At 38.2% G+C, this 24,987-nt stretch overlaps 4 protein-coding genes across 9 annotated transcripts; 1 reads left to right on the top strand and 3 right to left on the bottom strand.

Moving 5' to 3' along the window:
- Positions 1-178: 178 nt before the first annotated feature.
- Positions 179-4,937, bottom strand: LOC131336520 (acyl-CoA-binding domain-containing protein 3-like). The gene is made up of 5 exons (XM_058372396.1): positions 3,963-4,937; positions 2,787-2,892; positions 2,612-2,685; positions 2,413-2,484; positions 179-516 (listed from the first exon to the last, which is right to left on the bottom strand). The coding sequence occupies exons 1-4, from the start codon at positions 4,790-4,792 to the stop codon at positions 2,418-2,420; spliced, it is 1,077 nt and encodes a 358-aa protein (XP_058228379.1). The 5' UTR covers positions 4,793-4,937; the 3' UTR covers positions 179-516; positions 2,413-2,417.
- Positions 4,938-9,540: 4,603 nt separating this feature from the next.
- Positions 9,541-12,390, bottom strand: LOC131336518 (uncharacterized). Of its 5 annotated transcripts, none has more exons than XM_058372392.1 (5): positions 12,137-12,390; positions 11,748-11,968; positions 10,520-10,790; positions 10,328-10,425; positions 9,541-10,247 (listed from the first exon to the last, which is right to left on the bottom strand). In XM_058372392.1, the coding sequence occupies exons 3-5, from the start codon at positions 10,743-10,745 to the stop codon at positions 9,990-9,992; spliced, it is 582 nt and encodes a 193-aa protein (XP_058228375.1). In that variant the 5' UTR covers positions 10,746-10,790; positions 11,748-11,968; positions 12,137-12,390; the 3' UTR covers positions 9,541-9,989. The 5 variants fall into 5 exon arrangements, with proteins under 5 accessions (XP_058228375.1, XP_058228378.1, XP_058228376.1 ...); XM_058372395.1 differs by having other exon boundaries at positions 9,541-9,690; positions 9,973-10,148; positions 11,748-12,167; XM_058372393.1 differs by having other exon boundaries at positions 9,541-9,690; positions 9,973-10,247; positions 11,748-12,160.
- Positions 12,391-16,636: 4,246 nt separating this feature from the next.
- On the top strand, positions 16,637-19,927 carry LOC131298036 (BTB/POZ domain-containing protein SR1IP1-like). 2 transcript variants are annotated; one of them, XM_058323305.1, is made up of 5 exons: positions 16,637-17,070; positions 17,194-17,266; positions 17,506-18,120; positions 18,512-19,054; positions 19,192-19,927. In XM_058323305.1, the coding sequence occupies exons 1-5, from the start codon at positions 16,964-16,966 to the stop codon at positions 19,738-19,740; spliced, it is 1,887 nt and encodes a 628-aa protein (XP_058179288.1). In that variant the 5' UTR covers positions 16,637-16,963; the 3' UTR covers positions 19,741-19,927. The 2 variants fall into 2 exon arrangements, with proteins under 2 accessions (XP_058179288.1, XP_058179290.1); XM_058323307.1 differs by having other exon boundaries at positions 16,638-17,070; positions 17,197-17,266.
- Positions 19,928-21,537: 1,610 nt separating this feature from the next.
- LOC131298472 (uncharacterized) lies at positions 21,538-23,240 on the bottom strand. The gene is made up of 3 exons (XM_058323952.1): positions 22,908-23,240; positions 22,541-22,775; positions 21,538-22,191 (listed from the first exon to the last, which is right to left on the bottom strand). The coding sequence occupies exons 2-3, from the start codon at positions 22,610-22,612 to the stop codon at positions 21,742-21,744; spliced, it is 522 nt and encodes a 173-aa protein (XP_058179935.1). The 5' UTR covers positions 22,613-22,775; positions 22,908-23,240; the 3' UTR covers positions 21,538-21,741.
- Between the last annotated feature and the right edge of the window lie 1,747 nt (positions 23,241-24,987).

Here is a 24,987-nt window from a genome sequence, read left to right as displayed (position 1 = left end):
TTGATACCATGTGAAAATTTCACATCCATCTCAAAACCAATTGAGTGGAGATATCACAGCAATATATTAAAGTGACGACTCACTCCGCTCTCAAGCAACGTGAAACTCTATTTCCTTATCATTTAATACTTAAACTTTCAGTTTCCAATTTTATCAAAAAAGCACCTTAGTCTTTGAATTGTTGCATGTATCCTCAGATGAGGATCTTCAAACGCCATCAAATCTATATACGTAATGATATTATAAGTATAATTACATATGCAAGAAAGAAAACAAAAAAATTCTCCCAAACCCTAATAATTACAACGGTTCCGACCATGCCCTACGAAAACCAGGGCTATGACTCTCTAGACATAAGTAACCGTAGACTTATGACTAGTACTTCATTTACATACAGAAGCAGAATAGTATAGTTGGTTTTCGCAATACCGAAGCTTTGAACCTTAAGCAAACTCCTAATCTGTGGAGGTACTGCTGCGGTCATGGAAGCAAACAGCAGAGAAGCCAATTGTTCTCCTGCATGTCAAAGCCAACCAAGTTATCGAATGAAGATTATTCTACACAGAAATATTGATCCTAAAACATGAATCAAAAAGTGGAGCGAGAATGGGTAAGGCCAGGAAACAAGACATCATTCGTCAAGTGTACAACGAGATAAAAGATCTCATTTCAAGTTAAGAGACGCAGTATGTTCAAAGAATATTCCCAACACATTGTAGTATTATGGAAGTGTGGATAATACAAGAACGAGGGAAAAATAGCAGAAAATGCCATTGTATAAGTTTTGAACGTGGATTCAGTTGGTTCCCAACACGCAAAACATCAACCAAACACTGAAATGCATCCACCATAGTAAATCTACCCTGCATGTCGTCATATGTTTTAGAAGATTTTATCAACACAAATCAGCATCCTCTTTTCCATTATTGGTGATTTGAAAAGGTTAGTTCAAGATAACTTGGTCATATGCTACTGCACCATAAATGCTGAAGCAATTGGGAAGTAGTCTGATGAGATACTCATGACGGCCAATTAGCCCACCCGTAGGTTTTATCGAATACAGAAAGTTGCCTGCTGCTGTGAACTGGGTTAGCTTACCCCATAGGCTTAGTAGGAAAAACACAGACACACGATACAATACATACACACGTCACAACACTCCAACACAAATTTGCTAAAATTTCTGGATACGAGTCGTACGACACGTTGGGACATTAAAAAACTATAATTATGCATTTTTATACACTTGATGCTCAAATAAAATAAGTACATAGGATACTAAGATAAGGTTTACTTGTAAGCAACTCTAAGTATGTACCAGAGGATTAAAAAAAAAACTGTAAGTCTGTAACATACCATATATGACATCATTCACATATAACAATACCACATCCAGATTTGTCATTACACCATTCAATAGGGTTCCAACAGAAAGTGTTCATTGTATAGATGTGTTATTTTAATCTCTTAACCATCATTTGACACACAAAAGGAAGAGTCCCCTAAGTTTTGATAGAGCATACTATTTGAATTGACATCCCTAACCTGTCCCACGTCTGCCATAGAGTGTCCAAGCACATTCTATAGTGTCCCCCAAGCGTCCAACATAATAAAGTCCGAACAAAATAGGACACTTCTAAATTGGTTGTCCAATGAAGTGTCCGTGATTCATAGCCCATACGTATTTCGAGATAATCAGTACTGCACGCAGGTTTTGAAGGTTTGGAAACAAATTTAATTGGCCCCTTCAATTTCTTAAAGAACTAAAAGACTGCAATCTTAACCATAAAATGGTGGGGGAAAGTTCGTAACTAGAACCTTTTCAAAAATGATTGAACCATGTACGGCTAGTGTGTCAAGTTAAAAGAACAATTACCTAGTCGTTATCCTCATCTGTAGAAACAGGTTTACTACCTTTTGCTCAATAGATTTTGTAATTGTGTTTGCATCTGATTTCTGGGGGTAGTAGTAAGTGATGTGGACGGGAAGCAGCGGAGATTCTTGAACTTACTGAAAGAGGGTGTGTGCAGGGAAGAATCCCTTTTATAGGACGGTCAAACCAAGGGAACCAACTGTTCAGTGAGCTAGTGACCTCAACGCCTCAACCCTAAATGATGTCAACAAAATTCCACGATGAACACTACCAGTCCAAAGCTATTGCATGAACATTCTAACTCATCCTAAGTTGCAGCATCCCCGAAGGAATTGTTGTTGACCAAAGTCGAGCTCCCAAGATCAGTCACCTCGACAAGACTGGCAGACACATGGAAGAATGGGAGACTGGATCTGCTAATTTCTGTATTTCAAGACAGACTATCTAAACTACAAAATATGACATTGAAATCCAGAATATGTTCATCTTCCATGAGCAAAAAAAGGTTAGTAAAGCACTCAAAAAAAGCATGTGCATACTGTGTTTATGGAGTTTGAATGCTCCCAGTCATTCCACGTCCCTCATCACCAGGCTTCAGCTCCCTCAACGTACTGCAGGAAAAATGAGAGAAACAACCAACAAATCAAATGAAAAGTAAACAACAGACAATCGGTCAATCATGCACCCATAACCAATTAACCAATTGCCGACGAAGAAGTAGTAAAATTTAGTGTTTACCTTTCATTTTCTGTAACATGTTGGTTAAGTACATTAACAGTTGGAACTGGAGCTGATTTCTCATCTGAGAAACCCTGTTTACAATCATGTGGCAACAGTTATTCAAGAAACACAATTATCAATTTCCATGTCAACATTACTCAAATGCAACTAGAGTATGAAGGAAAATACTTACTTTTGCATCACACCCCGTCCACCCTGGAATGCTCCTTGACAAATGGCTAATATATTGCTCCATGGCCTCCTCTCGACTCATGTCTCCAAGCTGCTGCCAAGCATTCCTAGCGCAAAATAACACTTTTTCTATTCATTAAGCAACTCTGAAATTGAATCCTATTATAAAAACTAACAGCCAAATTGCACTCTGGGACATGGTTAAGGATGACTTCAGATCTAGTCTACAAATTCTATTCCCTTAGTAAGATAACTACATACAGTAATCCATTCTGTAGTCCATTCGTTTGATACCTAGAAAAAAACTTTTGCTGCAAGTTCTGACGGGGCTAGGATAGTGAAAAATGAGGGAATCGGGATGTTGCCCCTGTTTTTATAAAATCCTATGCATAGTTGCGCACCGATCCCTTTAATAACTATGTTACGATAAAGGACAGAGTAAAAAGGGCCAAAAGTCAAGTGAGCAGGACAAACCCGACTATGTTATTTGTCCTCTTAAGAAAAACAATCTCACAAGCATTCCTTTCCTCTTTTGTATTCACTCAAAGATTCAAGAAACCCCTAATGTCAAAAGCAAAGAAATCATCTAATTTGTTTTGAAGATCATCATAGTGCAAGACTCAGAATTATGAAGTATGAAACTTCTTGTAGCAAATTAGAGATAGAAAAAAAAAAGGAATCATGCACAACAATGTGTTACTTTTTCCTCATATTTTCCTCTTTCAAATATTCAAATTTCCAATAACTTTTCATGTTCCAACCTATCACATTGCACCTGTGTCAAGCTTCAAACCTCTCAACTAGTCCCCACATACTATTTTACAAGCTGTATCCCATCGGTGAAAGAGGCTTATCCTAATGCTGCCATTGTCATTGATCCTTCCAATACAAAGCCCTAATCATTTGAGTCTACCGATTTACTGAGCTCTAATCTCTCTTTCACACCTTTGTTCCGTATATTTAACCCTGTTTCTAAATCAACCTTTAACATGTCTTCTATCCCTTTATGGTCAGTTTTGTGGTGCATATCTAAGTACTGGTTAGCCTACAAAACATAGCAACCCACTTACCATATCCAATAAGAAAACGCTGCAACGGATAGTAAAAGCATAACAAAACAAATAAACTTCTTCCAACCCAAATACTAATCAACAATCAAAGTAGCCAAGCTTACTACCACTTCGCGCGAGCAGAGACCTTCAACGCCATGGGTGCCGGCACGCTACACGTCCCTTCGATCGCAACCTTATGCAGCCCATACAACTGCATTTTCGCATCACTATCCAGCCTCGAAATCTGATCGGCATTGCTCTTAGACCCCACGAACACCACCGCGTCGCCGAACTGTTTTTCCAGCTCCGTCCTCTCCACCCCCTCCCAGTCACCGAAACCCCCCTCCCCCTCCTCTCCTCCACCCTCATTCTCATTGCTCCCCACTCCATCGCTCTCGTGTCCCTTATTGTCCTCGCTTTCGCCCACATTTACCTCGTCCCTACCCGATTCTATCTCAATTTCACGAAACCCCGCCGTTTCAGGAATTTCGTCAAACACCTGGTCCTCGTATTCAACCCCACCGACTTTTGCCGCCTCGGTCAAAATACTCCTACTACTCCCTTCTAATTTAATCCTGTTTTCCAATCCAACGGCCAAGGACGCGTTTGAGTCCTCTCGGTTCAAAACGACCTCGTTATCATTATCATCGTCGTCGTCGCAATTCAATATGGATCCGACTGTGTGAGCCCTAGAGAGGTCGTTTTGTTCGAGTTGGTTAAGTTGCGCCGCTTGATCGGCGAGGCTGACACGTGTCGGGATTTGGTCGGGGTTTTGTGCGACGAAGACGGATTCTTTGGAAAGGGCAGGGGAAGGGGAGGAGGAGGAGGAGGAGGAGATGGTGTCGTGTGGAGTAGTGGAAGGAGAAGGGGAGGCCATTGAGAAGAGCTTGGCGAGGACGAAAGAGACAAGGAGGGAGATACCGACAGAGATGAGGAGTTCTCGGAAAAGCTCCATGTATGGAGAATTGAGAGAGAGAGAGAGAGAGAGAGAGAGAGAGAGAGAAAAGGGGGAGTAATGGGAATTTGGGTTTTGGACGGTGATTGAGAGAGAGAGAGAGAGAGAGAGGGATTACGAGAAAGGAATTCGCAGAGCAGAGCAAAGTATATTCGGCTCTCTTTTTTTCGTTTTTCGTATTTTGCTTTTGGGCAGGTCCCCTCAGGTTGCCTTTTAGACCGCAAAGGATGCAGTTGGGCCAGTTTTTACATCGTTCTGGAAGTACTACAATGATCTAAATCGTTCATACGGTAGAACCTGTTCATAAATACGATAACCTGAAAAATTAAGTTGATCGGATAGAATAAATATCTTAGCCAAGCACATTTAGATGGGTTCTTCAAATTATATCTAGTCTACCCAAATTCATTTTTTCGAAAAATAAGTCTGCTATGTTCGATCCGTCTGACTCCATGTTTTGTTGATTGTTTCCCCAACAAGTTCTACGATAGAAACGAGTTCGATTATCGAAATGAACTCAAAAAAGGTCAGACCGAAGCCATTCCAATGGACAACTTGACTATCAGAGGGAAACCACCTCCGTTTAGTTTCTTCTTCTTCTTCTTATTTTTTTTACATTTTGATCTATGAAACCGTTCATTAAAAAAAATGAATAGTCCAAATTTACATCACTTGAAATTGTACAGATTCACAATAAATCTGAACCATTTGCTATTTTATTTCATGGACTGTTTCATAAACCGAATATCATGTACGGTACCATCCCTCTTTTGGGTCCTACTTTGCTCATGAGTGTCGGTCCCACGTTTGCTGGCGAGAGATTGGAAGGAGAGGTATTCGAAAAGGACTTTTGTTTCTCTTGTTTCTCTCTAAGCGGCGGTTAAGGTATCCCATGTCCACTACCTAATTTTATGAGCTGTTATCCCCCTTCGGTGAATTTTTCTTTGTTTTAAATTGAAAAGTAGTTCTAACTTTCTTTCATTAAGTAGAAGAGAACCAAAGATGTACAAATTCATCCAAGAAAAAATAGTAAGGCTTCTCTACAATTTAAGGTTGGACTACGAAGAGTAATTTATGTAATTCCGAACGTTGAAATGTAGTTTTGATAGTGCAAATTTGTTTGAAGACTCTTTTTCGAAACGAATCGTTTAAAGTCTAGATTATTTTCAATATGAACGATTATAATGTAACTGCAAGAAGGTCGATATATAAACTAAATCCAAGCCAGACTATACAGCACAAGGAGTAATTGATCTCTCCCATCGATTGACACAATATATATATATATATATATATATATATATATATATCAAGGAAAATGAAACCTTTGTCTCATGCTCACATTTGTTGATGGCTCCAAACTTTGAAACAATAAAATTGTACAAACTCACATGGTAGATTGTTTTAGAAAAACACTCAAAAGGGTAGCGAAGTAATTTTTCCAAAATCAAAAGCGATGTCTACATGCATGTTATTGCAAAACCTGTAATAACTATTTGCTTCTGTAGAAACAAACTTTCAGAAAGCAGACGTAACTACTTACGATGATGTATGTCACAAAATTATGGAACGAATTTGCTTTACTATAAATTGAAGATATCATGTCATAATCAAATTATATTTTCAAAAGGTAAAAGAATAAGTTTTTAAATGAGATTCTCCCAACAGCACTAATTCATTTGCCTTTCATATAATAAATTAATAACCATATTCTGTTTAGTAGTTGGTTTTCCAATGATCATGGGGCAGTACTATATGGAATTATGGAGTATTCGCCGAATTTGATTGTTGTTGGGTTTTGAGTTTTGAATAGGTAGCTTTAATTTGTGAAATTCAAATTGTGGCTTTAAATTATTAAAGTAGATATGATCAAACAGTACTCACCGTGACTATGATTTTGATATGATTAAAATGATTTTACCAATCTCCCTTTTACTCCCACAAGCACGCCAATCGACACTCGCTATCATCCTTCTCGGGCTCTTGTAAACTTCTGATGTACAAATTGAAAGGTTAATTTAATTTTAAATATGACTCACAATAAAATCATACTCCTTTTTCCATTCAATAACATATTTTTGCTTGCTTCCGTATAGCAAACAGGAAATCTGTAGAGTATATAGAAATATTATATGTGTGTGTGTATATATATGATAATACACGAAAATTTGGAACTCTCATATATAATCTCCCTTCCGCTAATTTTCTTATTTTGCTAATATTCTTATTTTTAAAGTACTTATTTCTTATTTTACAAAACATGTCATTCTCTCACAATATGTCACATTTAATTCAAAAAATAACTATTTATTTAAAAAATAAATACTTATTTCCTTTAGTGGAACGGGACTTATGGTTTTAGTAATATTTTAGCTTATTGTTTAAGGAGCGAACCTTGTATTATACTCTATAGTAAATAAAAAGCTAAATAAATCAAGACAAAACCAAAGACCCATATACTAGTACTAATCCCCCTTTCAATCTCACACGTCACCTACAATCTCCCTCCTCATGCTCTTGTAAGCGTTAAGGGAGTCCACTTTGATGTAACTGAAAAGTTCATTTAGTCTCAATTGACTCACAATAAAAAAATCATAATTTTTTTAATAAATACCATGTAATTTTGTGTGTTTTCGTATATTGAAAGCCAGAAAGTGAATAACTCTAATATGCATACACTACCTCCATCCATTTTTAAAGTGTATCATACGAAAATACGTGCAATTTTCAGATAAAAATTAAAGTACTTTCTTGCATATATTTTTGAACCAAATTAAAGATCTAAATTAACTTTTTAAATTGGTGCAAAAAAAATTTAAAAAATTATTCACGAAATTACTTTAGTAATTGTTAATCCAAATTGCATGTATTTTCGTATAGGGAAAAAAGTTACAAAAGGGATTCAGAGAAGTATAATAAAAGAATGCACAAAACTTAAACAGTAGTGGTCTTAGCTAGATGTGAGTAGTTTATTGTTCAAGCAACAAATAAATCAAACACAATAAATATTCAACAACTATAAGTGGGGGGAAAAGCACAATGTTGAGTACGCTGGTATTGACGTCAATCATTTGGACCAATAAGTCCTTTTCAGTGGAAGTGCACATTAAAAACTGAGTGCTTTCCAAGGAAGCCCCCAGAATTGTATTTGGATGATTATAAGCCAATTGGGTCATGTTACGGTACACACTTTCGTACCATATGCACTCGTATAATCAAACCATTAAGAGTCATAACCAAACACCATTGAGAAGCATAATAATTGAAGAAAGTGTTTGGTTACGACACTCAATGATTTGATTATATGGGTGCATATGGTACGAGGGTGCATACTGTAGCATTTCTCCAATCGGAGATTCAATATAAGGGGTATAATAATCAAGAATTTGTACGTACTGCCTTGTTCGTTTGGGGTTTTGAGGGAAGTTTTTTAGATTAATGAGTAGAAAAAGATAGATAAAGAAAATTTATTAAAGACCATGTCAGGAGATTTGAGTCTCCAAACGAACATGGTCTGGTTACACTGCTCTAAACTTTAGCTTCTTAATTAGGAATGGAGAATGACAGAGAAATTCATGTGTTCGAATAGGTCTATAATTTAACCAATTGGTGATAGCTCAGTTGGCCAGAACTCTTGTATCTCACTAAGAGGTCTAGAGTTTGAATCTCCCCAGTTGCATGTGGGTGTTCTCTTCGTAGAAGGACTTTTCCTTTCTTTCTTTCTTTGTTTCAACCTATAACGGGGCTTTATTTCTTGTACGAATTGAGTTGTTAGGCTTTGTTGTCTCGTGAACTCTCACTATTGATGTTGTATCCTGGATTCGTACTTTGTATTTCATTATAATGTAAATAATCTCTTCTATCAATAAATAAATAAATAAAAAAAAGTAACCTATATTAATCTTCTCAATAGAAATATTAGGAATTTTTCCTCTTATAAAAAAAACGAATGATATCGATTAAGAGGTGCATGTCCCATACCATTTTCAACCACACATTAAATGAGACCTACCAACCTACACACTTATTTTGGGTCTCAAACCAACATGTGTGGTGGAGGGAGGTCTTGGGCACGAATAATTTTCCCCTTAGTAGTTGAACATAAAATTCTCTGTTCTTAAATTCTGTGGGCTTACGTTTGTACTTTTTTTTTCTGAAATTTTGTTAGATTTACGTAAGATTTTTCGGTTAATCATTCGTCTTGATGAATAGAGTCTAAAAGGTAACAAATTATTACCAAAAACAAAAACAAAAAAATTTACTAAAGACGAAAATTACTCCACCAAACATCTACTAGTAGTATTTTTTCATAGTGTCGTCTTATATGAACTCTTTTTAACTTCGGTCCACATTTTTATATTTTTCTAATTCCTCACGAATGATTAATCTAAAAAATTGACTAAAACTATCAAGTTTTTTTCCCCCTCATAATTGACTAAAACATAGTATTGGTGTAAATTATATTGGAAATTGTTTTTGACACTCCAGTTTTAGCCACTAGCACTCCACTTTGTGTCTTGATCATGTGAAAAAACAAAACAAAAAGTTGAGTGCCATCGTCTAAAAGTGGAGTGCCAAAATCACATCCCAAATTATTTAGTCTACTTAAACAAACTAGGATTTTAATAGCGTGCTCCGCACGTTCGGTTATGTTCGTTGGTCACGGATGACGATTATATTCACCACAGATAGTACTTTACCGTAGCTTTCATTCTAATCAATAATCAGAATTTTTTAAAATTGAAAATTAGAGAAGGGAAAATATATTCACCACATAATAGATTCAATAATTTACATTGGCACACATTTTCACAATGGAAATATAGATTACATCTTGTCTTACTGTTGAAAATTAAAACTTAAGAATTCATCATACAGAAGCCCAAGTCAAAACAATACTACTCCCTCCATCCCTTTTTTTTGTCCAATATTCCATTTTGGCCTGGGCTGTCCTTTAATAAGTGTTCATTTTGTAAAGTTAGGGGGGTAAAAGTTGGTGCATTGTCTATTTTGTCCCTAAAAGTATATTTCATTTTGAAAAGCTAGTGAGTAAAAGTGTAATGATAATGGGTAAATAGGAAAAGTGGATGAAAAAGTTAATGTGAAAGGTGTAATGATGATGTCTTTTTAATAAGTTGGAGTTACGAAGCAAGACACTTAAAAAGGAACGGAGGGAGTAATAGTTTTCATAAACAGATCATTCAAACCATGAGTACATTTTTTCAAATCCATTTGAGTAGAGTACCAAAAGACGAACATCATCTGGATGCCGGAGGACAGCAACAAGCATGAGATTTGAGTCTTGTAAGTTCAACATAATTTGTAGGATTTCGAGACCTATGGGCTGAAGACTACCCTGAATTTTTGGAATTTCCAAGGTTAACCGTTTCATGCGAACAATAATTTTGTCAATGTTCTCCTCCTGAAGTAAAGGGTGGAAATAAACTGCAAAAAGCTGGAATATTTTTGCCATTAAACTCTAAATGGAATAAATCAACCATAAACTTATGTCAATTATGTAAATTTGAAGAGGACCTGACTCACTGAAGTTTGAGGTGCCTTAACATATGCGAATTGTAATGGGTAACGATCAGCAAAGAAAATTGAAGGCAGCCATGCTGTCATGATCTCACCTAGTTTACAAAACTTCATTGGAAACGGATTCAATATCATTTGACATGCAAGAAGTACTTAAAATTAAAGAACTTAAACCATGGCATTGCTAACCAGATGGAGCATTGTTGTCAACGAGATCAGAATTTGCATTCATAGGGCCATACTTATCACGATTCAAGTTTTCGTCTAACATAAAAACCTCGAAAATCCATTTGTGCTGGTAGCCAAAGATAATCTTAAATTCTTGTTGCAAGTGATTATCATCATAAAATTCACCCCACCCATCCTCCAAACTATTGTTGATGACATGCAAATTCTTACAGTATTGATTCAACATCTCTAGTCCTACACTGTGTTGGTTGCTACTTCAAAGTTCGAATTGCTGAAACAACATAAAAGTGAACCTTAAAAACAGAAAACAAAATACAGTTAAACTATCTCCAGATTTCACAGCTACCCAATATCCTAATAACATCACAACAACTACCAAAACAATGTCCTGAATTTGTACCTAATTTGATCTGTCAGTTTATGCAGCTCACACTCATGAACACGAATCCATAACCTCCATAAAATTTAATTCAACCTGCAGTCTTTCTTATCGTTTCCAGTTTAAAAAAAAAAAGGTGTTAAACTAATTTGGAATCTTGTAAATAAAGCCAACTCATAAGGGAAAAATCTTAACTTGTTATGCACCTCACACCCATGAACACAAAACCGTAACCTTCATAAAATAGAATCTAATTTATACCTATCCCAACAACTATACAAAAACTACATGTATGTGGTTCAGTAAACGAATCACTCATCAAGGGTTTATTAAAAGCACCCCTGAACAAACCAACTGGAAGCTAAGTGAGCCACCCTTATAGTCTCCCATAGGAGTCAATCCTTGCCAAGAGCAAAGACTTAAAAATTACCGCCTGAATGGGGTCGTTTGTAAGGGTTTTTTTTTTCTTTCCCTCAGCGGTTATTTGTTCAGTTGTTTGATCCCCTAATGGGCTATCAGTTGGGTTTAGTATTTGTGGGTAATTCGTTATTTATTTGTATTCTTTTACCTGTCCAAATAAAAAATAAAACATCCGTGAACCAAAAACATCAAGAAAAGAAGGAAAATATGCCAATTCAGGAGCCTAAATTAAACCCAATTAGAGATTCAAAATTTTGAAGAAATTAAAACCATTCCTCAGTAATCTAGGCCCAATTTCCTTTATTTTCTCTCCCTGACAAACAAAATATTTTTGGAAAAAAAAAAAACCCAACTCCAGAACCAAACTTACGAGGGAAAAGGAAATAATAATCGATGAAAAGAAGCACACAGAAACGAAAAGAAGGAAACCTCTGTTCTTCACCGTCGAGCCGATGTGAGCATGTAAAATAGAGACTTCTCCTGGAAGAGGGTCTTGCCGTACTCCCAGTAGCACTCCCTGAACTTGATCTTGACATTCTCCATCATGGACCAGTAATGGTCTCCGTACACCTTGGCCAGTCGCTTGCGCCGGCGCAAGCGGTGCTTCAGGACCTCTTGCCGGGTCAGGAACTCGGACCGGGACAAGGCGGCTGTGGGCCGATTCAGGACCTCCAAAATCGTTAGTAAGAATAAGAAGAGAAGAGATAAGCAAAACAGGAACAGCAAACCCTAAATCGATTTAACAAAACCCTGGAGTAAAAAATTAAGCTAAGATACGAACAACAATACCATTCTGCAAATGACGAAGAGCTACTCACCGGCGGCGTTGGAACCTCCATCTCGATCTCGCCCTTGCGGAGGCGACTGGTGCAGATTAATAGCAAAGATTTGTGTCCGTTTTTGGGTATGTATACGGCCCGGCCCGGCCGTCCCTACGATTTCGATACCGACGGGTCGGTACCTGTAGCATCACTCTTCTATCCCTTTGTTCAAGGGTTTTTCATGGAACATGGAGGAGGAGACAGAGGAGACCGCGAGGCACGTCGGCCTGGAGAGAGAGAGAGAGAGAGAGAAAGAAAGAAAGGAGAGTCGTACGCGTGGAGCAGGAGCAGAGGGACGAAAAGACGAAATCAACCTTACTGAAAATTGGGAATGCCAGCCACTAAAAGACAAAAACAGGCCAAAAATTGGGGACACAAACGGAATATTGCTAAAGTCAGAAAACCCAATTTAGTAATTTGGAAAATAACCAAACAGTAGCAAAGGCCCACCACAAAACACGTGAAAAGACGGTAATGCCCCCAAACTTTACACTGGAGCCTCTCCCACCCAGGGACCCAATTGGAAAATCATGGTAAAATTGGCCCGACCTCAATCTCAGGATTCCTTCTCCCTTTACTATGGCTTTGGATTTGGATTTGGAAATAGTACACTAAGTTACTAACTCAAAAGTTTTTTGGACAGCCCAATCGGAAAAAATGACCTTTGGTTGGGCTGGGACTAGAGAATTTGGGCTTCGATTTCGGGGCTGGACAACTTTTGAAGCATTCCGGATCAACCCGGATAAAATCTAAGCCGGTCAAAACCAGCCCAGGCCGAGTTTTTTTTTTTTCCCCGGGTTGACAATGCGGTAACTTAGATTAAGTATAACATTAAGTCTGGGATATTTAACCCCTACAAAGTCTTCATGAAATTGAAATGACAAACAAGAAGGAACAATAGTACAAGAACTAAAGCCAAATGAATGATCGATCCAGAGCTGTCTTGGCCAAAATGTAGGCACACTTGTCGGTCTCCCGAAAGTCATGATTGATCTACACCGTTGGGAAGCTCGCTTTCCATTAGGGACTTGCAGTCAGAAATTAGATTACACAACGGTTGGATATCTGCACTTTGAGGGTCTCAAACGAGGTTAACAGCAGAGACTGAATCAACAATAATATGAACTCTGTGGTAATCAGAATCCTTAGCCAGGCCGAGTTGCACCCCTACAAGTCACCATCTTGCCTGACACAACAGCGGAAATGACACATTATTCCAATTTCCAAGGGGTCCCAAACAATACGTATCCTTGGCTATTTTTGCTGGTTCGAATCTAATAATGTATACAAGGGATTGACAGTAGTTCTCTTAATCATAACTTCAGGACCACTTAGTTGTGTAAACTTAGCTCGAACATCTAGTTGTAAAAGCCTAGCATACACCTTTCACCGGATTAGAATGATTAGGTGCCTCAAAATACAACTAACAACAGAAAATTCCAATACAGTAGAACCAATTAATAATCCATTGACAAGATTTGATTTATTGACTTCTCAGTAGAAAATGAATGAAGGTGGCTCACTAGATTAGCCCTATCTGGTTATTAAGGCTAAGTTCTACTAAGATTTTTGGACCGTTTCTTATTTTGTCCTTATTCAATTTTAATTTTTTTGCATTTGTTATTTTTGCGCCTAACTTTTGTGAATTATTGATTCGTCTTGTCAAGATGAATCCAAAAAGTGACTATTACCCTCTTCTTTTTTTTGAAATATCTAAGATAAAATCCAAAAAGTTACTCCAGCTAAGTGTGAGAAACGCGTGCAAAAAAGTTTTAAGTAAGGACAAAACAAGAAAAACCTCCAAAACCCCAAAAAGCTCTCTAAGTGTACGTGTTACTTACAGCATGGCTCTTTTTGGACACTTCACTACTACTCTATCTCTTTGGCTGAAATATCACTTCAAGTGATTAAGGGGTCACATGGTACCCTTATGGTGATAGAGAGCGACACCTCAAAAGGACAATATTGGAGTGTAGGGTACTGTCCTCTGCATGTGTAGGGTTTTTCTCTTTGCATATATGGATCAAATGAATTTAGCAGGAATCTCAAAATCTTGCCCACTCCTGAAATTATTACTAGTTCAAATGTGGGGGCTTGTGATGCAGGTCACATCTTGGCATCGCTTAGCTAAACACTGGTGTGCAAGGTTAATAGAGATGAAAACATAACCAGAGAAAGACAATCTTAATTTTTCATTCTAGGCTGCTACAGTTCTTAATTTTCAAAGTACATCAAATAAAATTATCCCGCTTTCCCCACTTGTTACTCCTTTTTTTTTTTTTCCCAAGGCAAAAGTAACATTTTATTAGGGAAAGAAAAAAGTGAATACAGCCGAAATAAAATTATCCCACTTTCCACCTACCTTATAATGCAATTGCAACTTGTTACTCTCAATGGAAGGTGGACAAAATTAAGGAAACTGTATGGTGGATTGAAATAGAATGATCCGTCAACACAAGGGAGCCCTCAAATTTATTGCATGATTTGAAGAGTCATACCTGACTGAGGAAGCCCCATGACAAGTACAAGAGCCTAGCTTAGCTTCTTGTTTCTTTAATCTGAGGAACACCATTTATTGCAGAATGCGTCCTTTCACACTCGATCTCCTGCTCAAATTTGTGTCGGTACCAAACAAAGACTCTCCACAATCTTCATTCTGCAGCCCTTAATATTACACGTAGCTAGGAAATGGCCAGGAGGGCTGGCGCTCAAAATAGTTAATTACGTACCCTCTTCTCTTTTGGGTACCTCCATGAGTTACAAATCATCATAACCCTATTATTGAGACCAGTATTTCCTACCGTTTTTTTTCCTTCACAAACCTCAAGGAAGATTAGACAAGTATTGTGTTCGTGTTCGTGTGTATATTTATACGTACCCACGCATAAACATGGCTCTTCGAGTGATCGAAGTGCACGATGATGGTGGTGGCAATGTTTGCAATGTTGGTGCTAGCTCAAGAAGGTGTAGTGGCTCCAGAAATGGGGCTCAGACCGCTCACTGAGCTACAATGCACCGAGCGAGACCAAGAAGACCTCCGCTCCTCATCCAGCATAGGGTCCAGAGATCCCATAGCATCCCCTCGGAACATCGCCCGGTAAGAGGAGTCTGGCTGGGCCTTGTTGCTGTCTAACGGCGTGGAGCCCGACTCCCCGAGGCTGCTTGAAGGAAGACGGTTACGCCAAGAGGGCCCCATACGGTTACACTAGGAGAATTATCATTGGGGTCTGACCCAGCCATGTGCTCCATAACCGTCTTATCCCGTTCGTCACATATATATCATAACGTCACCCGAGGCGGTTACCTGAGCGTATCCTCCAAGCTAGCGCTTGGAGGCCAAGCAAAGCAAGGTCTATAAATACCAAGGGATTCTAATCTAAACAGGTATGTCATTCTACCCTAACCATAGACCTATACACTTTTCTTTAGATCTAACTTGATCGTCAAAGGGTCACTTGGCTTTCACAACCCTAGTGCAGGTTAGGCGACGGGCGCGCGGAACAATGGAGGAAGGAACCAGAACCGACTCACGATCAAGATTCCGTTAAACCGAACCCCTACAGAAGGCAACAATGCAAGTTATCTCGTTGGGATTTTTCTATATATGATGATGTCCAGCTGTGGTATTTGGGCACCAATATTCATGCTGGCTATTTGATCAAAATCTGAAAAGGTTACAGAAATTGATTTTAGGGCAGTGATCCCAAGTCTATGAACAAGAGCCTACCATCACATCCTTCCAATGAACTCTACTTACTTTCAGAGCCTACCATCACATCCTTCCAATGAACTCTACTTACCCCAAGTCCCCACCACTCACTAAGACTATCTTCCCCTAGATTATTTGATTATTCCCATTTCCCATATGGATTTGTTTCTCCAATCCTGTTGTCCAAAAAGACTATCTTAGTGCGGTGTACAAGAAGAGCCATGACTAGTGGATAGTGAACAAGGAACGGATCGATCCAGGAATTTAGCCTAGTTGAAAAATTCTTTTTTCTAGTTATACAATCATGCTAAAATGTTTGACTACAAAATTTATAATGTATACTTTTTATAAAAAGATCCAAAAATGGGCACACGATCTTAGACAAGACCTTGTAGAGTAATTTTTTCATTGGCATCAGCAAGTCTTTAGAATGGTTGAAATGGTTTCATTAATGACTTTCTTTAAAATATTTCCCCACAATGATTAAAAATCAAGAAAATCAAGAGATAAAGCTCCAAATAGACGAACTAATAATACGTAATGGTATATTAGAATACAAATAAAATCTACAATTTTTTCTGGACATTTTACAAATCAATAGGTCAAGTGACCTTATTTGGTTTGCTTTATCCCAAGGTTTCAAGTTCGATTCTCCTTGCCAACAACTCTCGGAGTCACCTCATCCCGTGCATAAGCGTGTGAAACGGCTGTGGGAGGGGCTATAAGAATCAATCCAAGGTGCGTGCAAGCTGGCTTGGGGCACTATGCATTACCAAAAAAAAAGAGGTGACCTTACTTGCCATACAGTCCCTCCGCCCATGCTTGTATATATTCCCTTCCACACAAGAGGAGACTCACATGAGTAGAAGGATTATGGCACAACAAAACTAGAAGTACTCGTACCCTCATTACCACTGATTCAATTCAGTTCTAATTCAAAAGAGAAAATGGTTAGCGAGGCAACAAAAGAGTTAGAAATGACATGTTCAGTGGGAGTAGTTGCTTCACAAAAAACCACAAGGGGAAGCGCATGAGAATGTATCTTCCCACTTCTCCCTCCATGTACTTTACATGATGGGGACTTGAACTAAGCAAAACATTCTCCAGCTACTGCAATGGCGGATCTTGATCATGAGAAAATTGGACAGCAGCCCGCCACCAATACTGTCTGCGCCAAGAAGAAGGAGCTCCTTTCCACTGCCATGAAGAGGACTAGTGAATGGTTCTTGTTTCCTACCCTTCTGTTTTCTTCATTCTCTCTCTCGTGGCTAGCTCTCTTCATAAAGGTTCTGAAATCTTGTTACTTTGATTAGAGAATTTTTTTAAGAGTTTCTTTGAATTTCAGCAGGATTTTCACCCAGGAAATTCCCATTGATGTCATCATTCACGCTGGTGGAACTGCCTTTTCACTACACAAGGTATGAGGAAACTTTTAAGAAGGGTTTCGCGTATCAGACTTGTGTCATATTCGTCTCTCGTAGTGAGACTGCTCGGCTGATCTTCGCCCGCGAACATAGGTTTTACGTAATAATCACATAAATCTCCCTTTTTCTACGTGCCATTGCTTGATTTCTTGTCTCCTTTGTCTCACCGATCGAGTATCACAGCAACAATAACAGTACCCATGTAACGACTTGTTTTACTTCTTCATATGCAGTTTCCATTAGTCTCAAAGTGCGGATACATAAGAAAATTGGTGTCACAATCAACCAATGATAATCTCTGTACGATTCAACTCCCTGATGTTCCCGGCGGAGCTGAAGCATTCGAACTGGCAGCGAAATTCTGCTATGGAGTAAATTTCGAAATTACCATAGAAAACATTGCTATGCTCCGATGTGCAGCCGAATACCTTGAGATGACAGAGGAATATGCAGTTAGAAACCTTGTGGGAAGAACCGAGGCCTATTTAAACGATGTGGCACTCAAAAGCATTGCAGGGGCAGTTTGCATTTTGCACAGTACACAAAATCTCATTCCAATAGCAGAGGAAGTAAAATTGGTGAGTCGATGCATTGATACGATAGCATATCTGGCATGTAACGATAGCCGTATTTGCGAACCAAACAAGGGCGAAAGTGGCATTGAAGGTGTCAAGTGTTGTTCAATGGATAACTTGGAAAACATAGTTGATTGGTGGGTTGAGGACCTAACTGTTCTCAGAATTGATATGTTTCAGAGGGTTCTGATTGCAATGGTGTCAAGAGGGTTCAAGCAATTTGCATTGGTTCCAATTCTTATGCTCTACGCACAAAAATCTCTCCAGGGATTGGTGAGATCTCGTTCCCGATGCAAATGACTGGTTTTTCATTGAAAAGAATCTATATGCAGTGTGACAGCATTTTATTCATTTTCGCGGAATTAGATTTGCGAAATTGAATGGAGTGCTACCTGCACAATATTTTTCCATTCTGCAAAATTTCTAAATGCGTCTAGATGTTAAATGACAACTTTTGATTCTTTCTGTTGGAGTTTGGCCATGAACTTTTGTCTAAAAAAATGTAGCATTTGCTGCGTGTTCCTTTCATTCGCGAAACATTCGTAGATGTTCTTGTACAAGTTCTTTGAGTCTATGTCCTGGTGGAAGATCGCTTCCATGTTTTTTTTTTTTTTGATAAGCAAGATCGTTTACATGTTTAGATTGATAAACTTGTTGATGGCAGGAAACTTTTGGAAACCGGAGGAAGAAAATCGACCCTAGACAAGAACACGAGAAGAGGGTAGTAATAGAAACAATAGTCAGTCTCCTGCCAAGGGAAAAAAACTCCATCTCAGTTAGCTTCCTCTCAATGCTGCTTAAGTCCGCAATCCATCTCCAAACAACGGTTGCTTCCCGTCTTGATTTAGAGAAGAGAATCGGGTTGCAACTAGGACAAGCCGTTCTCGATGATCTATTGATCCCTTCATTCTCTTTAACTGGGGACACACTGTTGGATGTGGATACTGCAAAGAGGATTGTGACGTATTATATTGAATTTGAACTAGAGGGGAGCTGGTTGGGATACGGCCACATGGGTGGCGATCTTCTCTCTCCTCCGACGAGTGACATGGAGAGGGTGAGGAAGCTGGTGGAAAGCTATCTTGCTGAAATTGCGTCTGACCGGAACTTAACCGTATCCAAGTTTAGGAGTGTTGCTGAACTTGTACCGGAACAAGCAAGGGTGAGAGACGATGGGATGTATAGAGCCGTTGATGTTTACTTGAAGGTTGCCTCTTCAATTACGCCATATGATTTTCACACTCATATTCATAGAAGTATTGCTAGTTTTTTTTCGTGATTTTTGGTAGGTGTGTTTCACAAAAATTATCTACTGAATTCACCTTTTCTCTTTTATAATCGCAGGCTCATCCTGCATTGAGTGAAACAGAAAGGAAGAAAGTATGCAGCCTTATGGACTGCCGGAAGCTGTCACCCGAGGCCAGCGCCCATGCCGCCCAAAATGACCGCCTCCCTGTCCAAACCACGGTCCAGGTGCTTTACAACGAGCAACAATGGCTCCGCCATATCATTAACGGCAGTTTCACAGGCACCGACGAATGCCCTGACTTACCCCACAAATTCAACTTGCACGACGCCACTGATTTCCACCCTGTCTCTAGTGAGCTCTCCAGTCTGAAAAGGGAGAATCAGGAACTCAAAATTGAGCTGGTGAAAATGAAAATGAGATTGCAAGGAGTTGAGAAACCAGGTGATGAATCTGCTTTGGGTAGTCCCTCGGAGAGCAGCATGGCATCTGCTGATAAGCCTCGTTTGGCTCGTAAATCATTCATAAGCTCGGTGTCTAGAAAACTTGGGCGATTGTATCCTTTTCTGCTTGGTGGGGATGGAGCCAGTACTCCTAGTAAAGATCGGATAACACAAGGAAGAGATCGACGCCATTCCATATCTTAATAAAATGCTGATCGAATTCAAATAATGTACTGATTGAATCTCCTGTCCCTTTTAGTGGCACTCAGTATTTTAGCTCTTATTTACTGAGACTCGCGTACTTAAAACTGGTGTACATAGAGAGTCAGAGACTCATGTATTTCTATATTTTCCAACGTTATCATTTCAATGAAAGTGCATTGAGACAAGATATGCAAACCTTTTGTAGCATAGCTGATCTCTAAATATTCAAAGGGTAGTAAATAGAGATTGTGATATATCAGTAAGCATTTTTCTGCATTCTCACCGGTTTCCAAGTGATAGGTCCAATTCTGAGTGCAAGTAATGGATTTTCTTAATAGTACCAAACATGAAGTTAGTACAACTTGTAAGAGCAAGTGCACGCGTTAGGGATGAAATAGAAACAAACAAAAAATTGGTTTTGGTTCGGTTTTTTTAAGGAATTGGTCCGGCCCAATTTTGACGTTGTAAAAATAGTTGGAATATGTTTGGTTTCGGTTTTGATCTGGCCTAACTCGTGAAAAATTGAACCGAACGGAAATTTCACTTTGACGGCCTAGATGGATTATGGGTGGAGTTGCTAGCATTCGCGGGGAGGGTGGGGAATTCCTCACCTCATTAGTAAAACTTGAGGTTACTTCAAGCAAGATGTAAGCTTTTAGAAACAAAAAGTGCAATACCTGAATAGGACCGAAAATGCAAAAAGTTTTTCCTGTGGAAGACAACTAAGTAATCAACAATCGTAATAATTTTAATCGACTTGACTCAAAAAGTTATTCAGTGTTGGAGCACCATATAGGGACCTTCATCACCACACATTTACGCAAGAAAATTATTCAGTGCTGGAGCACCATGTGGTGATGGAGGTGCTCCGAGAGAAATTAAAATAATTTCTCATTTTGTGTAGACAACTTTAGTAAAAGAATCACCAAAAGGACAGGCTAGAATAGAGCATGTCAATTTCTGGCCTCAATCATAATATGATCCAAAAGAGTATGCAATTGAAAGGGTGGGGAATCCATAAAGATTATTTTTAATTCCAAGGAAAGGAAATCATATCCAGGACATACCTTATTCAAACATTATTGCTCATTTGGAATGGGAATCTAGTGTCCTTGTAGTGGCAGACACAAACAGATCAAGGCCCTTCTAACCAATAATGAGATTCCTCTCAACTACCTTATTGTAGGAAAAATGGCTCCTTTGTTTGTCATAAAATTAGCCTATTGAAAACAACCAAAAACCTACCCAAATGTGATCTCCTCTTATTGTATAAACATGTTTCCTGAACTACTTAATGTTCAAAACAAATGATTTGAAAGAAGATGTGCCTTCTCATGTGAAATACCAACCCAAATGTGATGTTTATGTTATGTTATCATCATTTTTTGTTCATTATATGGTATTTTATTCGTCTGATTATGTTTGTCTACTATTTATGATATCTCAATCTTTTTTTCCCTTTTTTAAGTCAAATAAAAAAAAACCGTACGAGATTCTCTCTTTGCCCTTACCTTGTGAGTTGATGAGACAAGTCTTACGTCGATTGAAGGGAACGGAAATTCAATTTTAAAGAGAGCAATGGTTATGGTCCCTTAGTAAATTGAATTCCGAAAAATAAATCAACACATGATTTGGGATGGAGGGACTACTATTACGAGAGATTAATCTCCTGTTACAAACCATCCCTCGGTTGTGATTGGATTGGTTAAACTGGCGGGATCCCCTGTTTTTTTCCTCTTGCCATAACCACCAAAACTGCTGAAATTGATTTGCAGATAGGCCTGATTGCATGAGAAATGAAAACAGAAACTTAAGTACCCTTTTTTCTAAACCATAATGGGTACTTTCAAAAGCCAGGGAATTACAAGTGAACTAACTTCACACAAGACTTCCCATCACCCATTATTATACTACAAAAGACCAAAAAAGAAAAGAAAAGAAAAGAAAGAAACTACAGGGGAAAAAAATCATCACAGAATTAGTCCATGAGAAGATTCTTCTTCAAGTCATGTTCAGACTTAGAGGTTGGAAAAGCCAAGAATCTAGCTGTTTAATCCTATCTTCTCCTTCCACATCAAAACTGCTCTTCCTTCCTATTCGTAAACCCGAGTTCGCATCGGGGTTAGCCGCGGTTAGCTCCCATCTGTGGCCCGTTAAACCTTCTTCCCTTGTTGCTGAGGAGGAAGAAGAAAAGCTCGGTCCAGACTCTGGAGTCGGTGGCGTCTCGGCTTTCTTTCGCCTGTAGTACTTGGAGGGGCCTAATGTCAGTTGGATTTCTCCTTCATCTTCATCTTGAATCTCTAGCTCCACTTCATTGACCTGATTCAATCTGATCTGACTCCTAGAATAAAATTCCCATCTATCTAATTGGTTCTCTCTGTTCGGCTGGCTGCCTTTTATGCTTCGCATCAGGGATTTCTGGACCCGGTAGAGACGATGAAGCTCCAACACCTGCGATGTATGTGACTATCGAGAATTAAACAGAGCGATTCGCACAAAAACACAGCAACGGTTTCATAATTCGATCTAAAATAGGAAAATACAGCGAGTCGGCTATATCCCGCTTGCTCCCTTGGGGGGGAAAAAAAACAAACTAAAATCCCCAAGTAATAAGATGCACACGAACAATACATAATCGAGTTAAAAGGCAAAGATTTTTTTTTATCAGCAACAAAATTTTGTTAACAAATCCACAAAGGGTGCATCGAGAAGCCAAATACAAGCCACAAACATGCTCGCAACATCAATCGGAACCGTTGTTAAACCACGGTGGAAAAGAAGCAAATGTAATTCTAGGTACCTGTTGTTTGAAGGTTTCTTCGTGCTTCAGCATGGCCATCTTCATGCACTCCTTATCATATGGCTTCAACATCTTCTCCTCTCTAACTTATCTGCAAAAGTCTTCTTGTATAACTCTGTCCTACAAGATGAATCTGAAAGTAGAAATTCTTTGTAGCGAATATCGATCGATGAATTCTCTGTCCCAATCACTTCACTTCTAGCTGTTCAGAATCTAGTACTCCTTGTTGCCATGCCTGTGGAAATCGAAACATGACAGATCAAATCTAGGAATAAATTCGTCGATATGACACACAACAGATGAGAGAGAGAGAGAGAGAGAGAGAGAGAGAGAGAGAGAGAGATTTAGAAGGAATGAATCTTCTGACCTGTACTAGACCCATGAATTCAGGAGATGAAAAAGATGAAATCTTTATTTTCTTCTGGGAAAGGCTACAAAAGCTCTTTGGAATTTGATAGAGAGAGAACTTGATGTTCCTCTTGATAAATATTCCCACTAGTATATATATACACGCAATCTAGTAGACACAGAGCAAGATATGAAACTGAAGAGGGAGAATTTTTAAAGATTCCTTTGATTTTGGACACAGAAAACGAAGCGATTTATGTGGGCATTTTGGGGCGGGCATGCCAAACAAGAAAACAAAATCCCAGTGCCTTGGCCAATGTGATTCCGGTTTTGTGAAAGAGATATGCCCCCCAGACAAGTCCAGCGACGCAGCCATATTATAATTCCATATCATTAAACTAATTAATTATTTGCGGATCAAAAAAAAAAACTAATTAATTATTTTTCCTATCTCTGACATATATGTGCCTGGATAATCCCTTATTATAATTCTGATAACACATGCGACTTTGGATATTGGGTTTTTTTCTAATAGTGCGTTTAATCCTTTTCACTTTTTCCCAACTTTGCCCTCGTGAAGTCCAGGTGTGTTTTCACTAATCCTTTATAGTCTAAATTTGTGTGGTCATAAATTTTATTAGATTTGGGTTAATTTTTTTGAAATAATGATTCGTCACGAGTCACGACGAGAGGAGTCTAATATTCAAATAACTGTGATAAAAAAAAAAAGGCCACTAAAAACGAAATTTTTTTGAAACAACTGCATTTTTTAATTGTTAATATTGTTTTGTATTAACTTTATTTCACGGTTCTTTTTTTTTTTTTATCTATTCCTCTCAATGAGACGAATGTTTGTTAAAATTTTTTTGACAAAAAGCTAAACAAAGATACTCTCTCTCTCTCTCTCTCTCTCTCTCTCTCTCTCTCTCTCTCTCTCTCTCTCTCTCTCTCTCTCTCTCTCTCTCTCTCTCTCTCTCTCTCTCTCTCTCTCATACTTCGTACCTTTGATCTTTGTGGATCTGCGATATAAACAATAAGTGGTCTAAATTTGTTAAAGACATGATTGAGAAGAATGGACTCTTACCGGCTGGAGTTTTTTTAACAATATGATGATTAAATACTTTTGGACATACGAAGTATTTTTTTAAACCAATTTAAGGATCTCAATTAGTTTTTTAAATTGATGCAAACATTTAAAAAAAATTATATGCAGTAGCATTTATATTTTATTGAGAAATGACAAAATTTTCCAAAAATGTCCAAATAAATGAGGCGAAGGAGTTTGTTACGGCAGTATAGTGACTCAAGTGCATTTTATGTTACTTCAACATAATGAAATAATTGAATACAATGACACTACTGCACTGTGGGACAGATAAACTGACTAATCAAAAATAATATACGTCGGCATTCTAAAGTGATACATGTTTCTTTTTTGCACTTTTAATATTTATTATGTCAAGATTTTGCAAATTTAAATTGATTGAAAGACCCTAGAGTGAATTTGATTGGAAGACTCATGCATCATTTTTTCTCAATAAATGGAGTACCGCTCAGATCCGGGGAACCAGGCTAGAATATGATTAGATCTATAAGATGGGCAGATTAATAAAAATTACTAGTAGTATTTGACATTTACCACGTGGTTGGTTTAAAATATGGGTTTAACACTCGAAGACGGAGGGGTGTTAGATATTTTTTTTTTTTGCTTTTATTATAGGAGTAGTTGTTTGGTGGTGGTAAAAGTTAAAACTACTATTTTTTTTATCGGTAAAAGTAACAATTAAATTAGGAAAAGAGAAAGGGAGTTCAATTAAAAGTTGGAATTGTACAACCAGATACACAAAGCCCAATATAACCTGAGGACCTAAAGTGTCCAGATAAAAGCAATGAACAGCATAAGGCACAAGAGGCATCTAATTAGCACGTCGCACTTGCGACCTCCTTTAATTCAATATGTACTTTCTCTCGGTGGCGGAGGTACTTAAGGGCCCGAGGGGCCCCGGCCACCTCCCAATTTTAGAATTTTGTTAATATTATATATAAGATAATTAGTACTATTTATATAATCAGTATACAAATCTCTGAAAATTTAAATA

The sequence above is a fragment of the Rhododendron vialii genome, chromosome 8a (genome assembly GCF_030253575.1).
Source record: "Rhododendron vialii isolate Sample 1 chromosome 8a, ASM3025357v1".
Classification (NCBI taxonomy): Eukaryota; Viridiplantae; Streptophyta; class Magnoliopsida; order Ericales; family Ericaceae; genus Rhododendron; species Rhododendron vialii.
This window is presented reverse-complemented; position numbering and strand designations above follow the sequence as displayed.

Coding starts and splice junctions, on each gene's coding strand:
- LOC131336520 (XM_058372396.1), bottom strand. CDS start 4,792: ATGGAGCTTTTCCGAGAACTCCTCATCTCTGTCGGTATCTCCCTCCTT. Junction 2,686..2,786: donor GGACGGGGTGTGATGCAAAA/GTAAGTATTTTC, acceptor GATTGTAAACAG/GGTTTCTCAGATGAGAAATC. Junction 2,485..2,611: donor CATGTTACAGAAAATGAAAG/GTAAACACTAAA, acceptor TTTTTCCTGCAG/TACGTTGAGGGAGCTGAAGC.
- LOC131336518 (XM_058372392.1), bottom strand. CDS start 10,745: ATGTTGAATCAATACTGTAAGAATTTGCATGTCATCAACAATAGTTTG. Junction 10,426..10,519: donor TGACAACAATGCTCCATCTG/GTTAGCAATGCC, acceptor TTTGTAAACTAG/GTGAGATCATGACAGCATGG. Junction 10,248..10,327: donor CTCAAACTTCAGTGAGTCAG/GTCCTCTTCAAA, acceptor AAAATATTCCAG/CTTTTTGCAGTTTATTTCCA.
- LOC131298036 (XM_058323305.1), top strand. CDS start 16,964: ATGGCGGATCTTGATCATGAGAAAATTGGACAGCAGCCCGCCACCAAT. Junction 17,071..17,193: donor ATGAAGAGGACTAGTGAATG/GTTCTTGTTTCC, acceptor TTTGAATTTCAG/CAGGATTTTCACCCAGGAAA. Junction 19,055..19,191: donor CCGTTGATGTTTACTTGAAG/GTTGCCTCTTCA, acceptor TTATAATCGCAG/GCTCATCCTGCATTGAGTGA.
- LOC131298472 (XM_058323952.1), bottom strand. CDS start 22,612: ATGTTGAAGCCATATGATAAGGAGTGCATGAAGATGGCCATGCTGAAG. Junction 22,192..22,540: donor AAGAAACCTTCAAACAACAG/GTACCTAGAATT, acceptor CATACATCGCAG/GTGTTGGAGCTTCATCGTCT.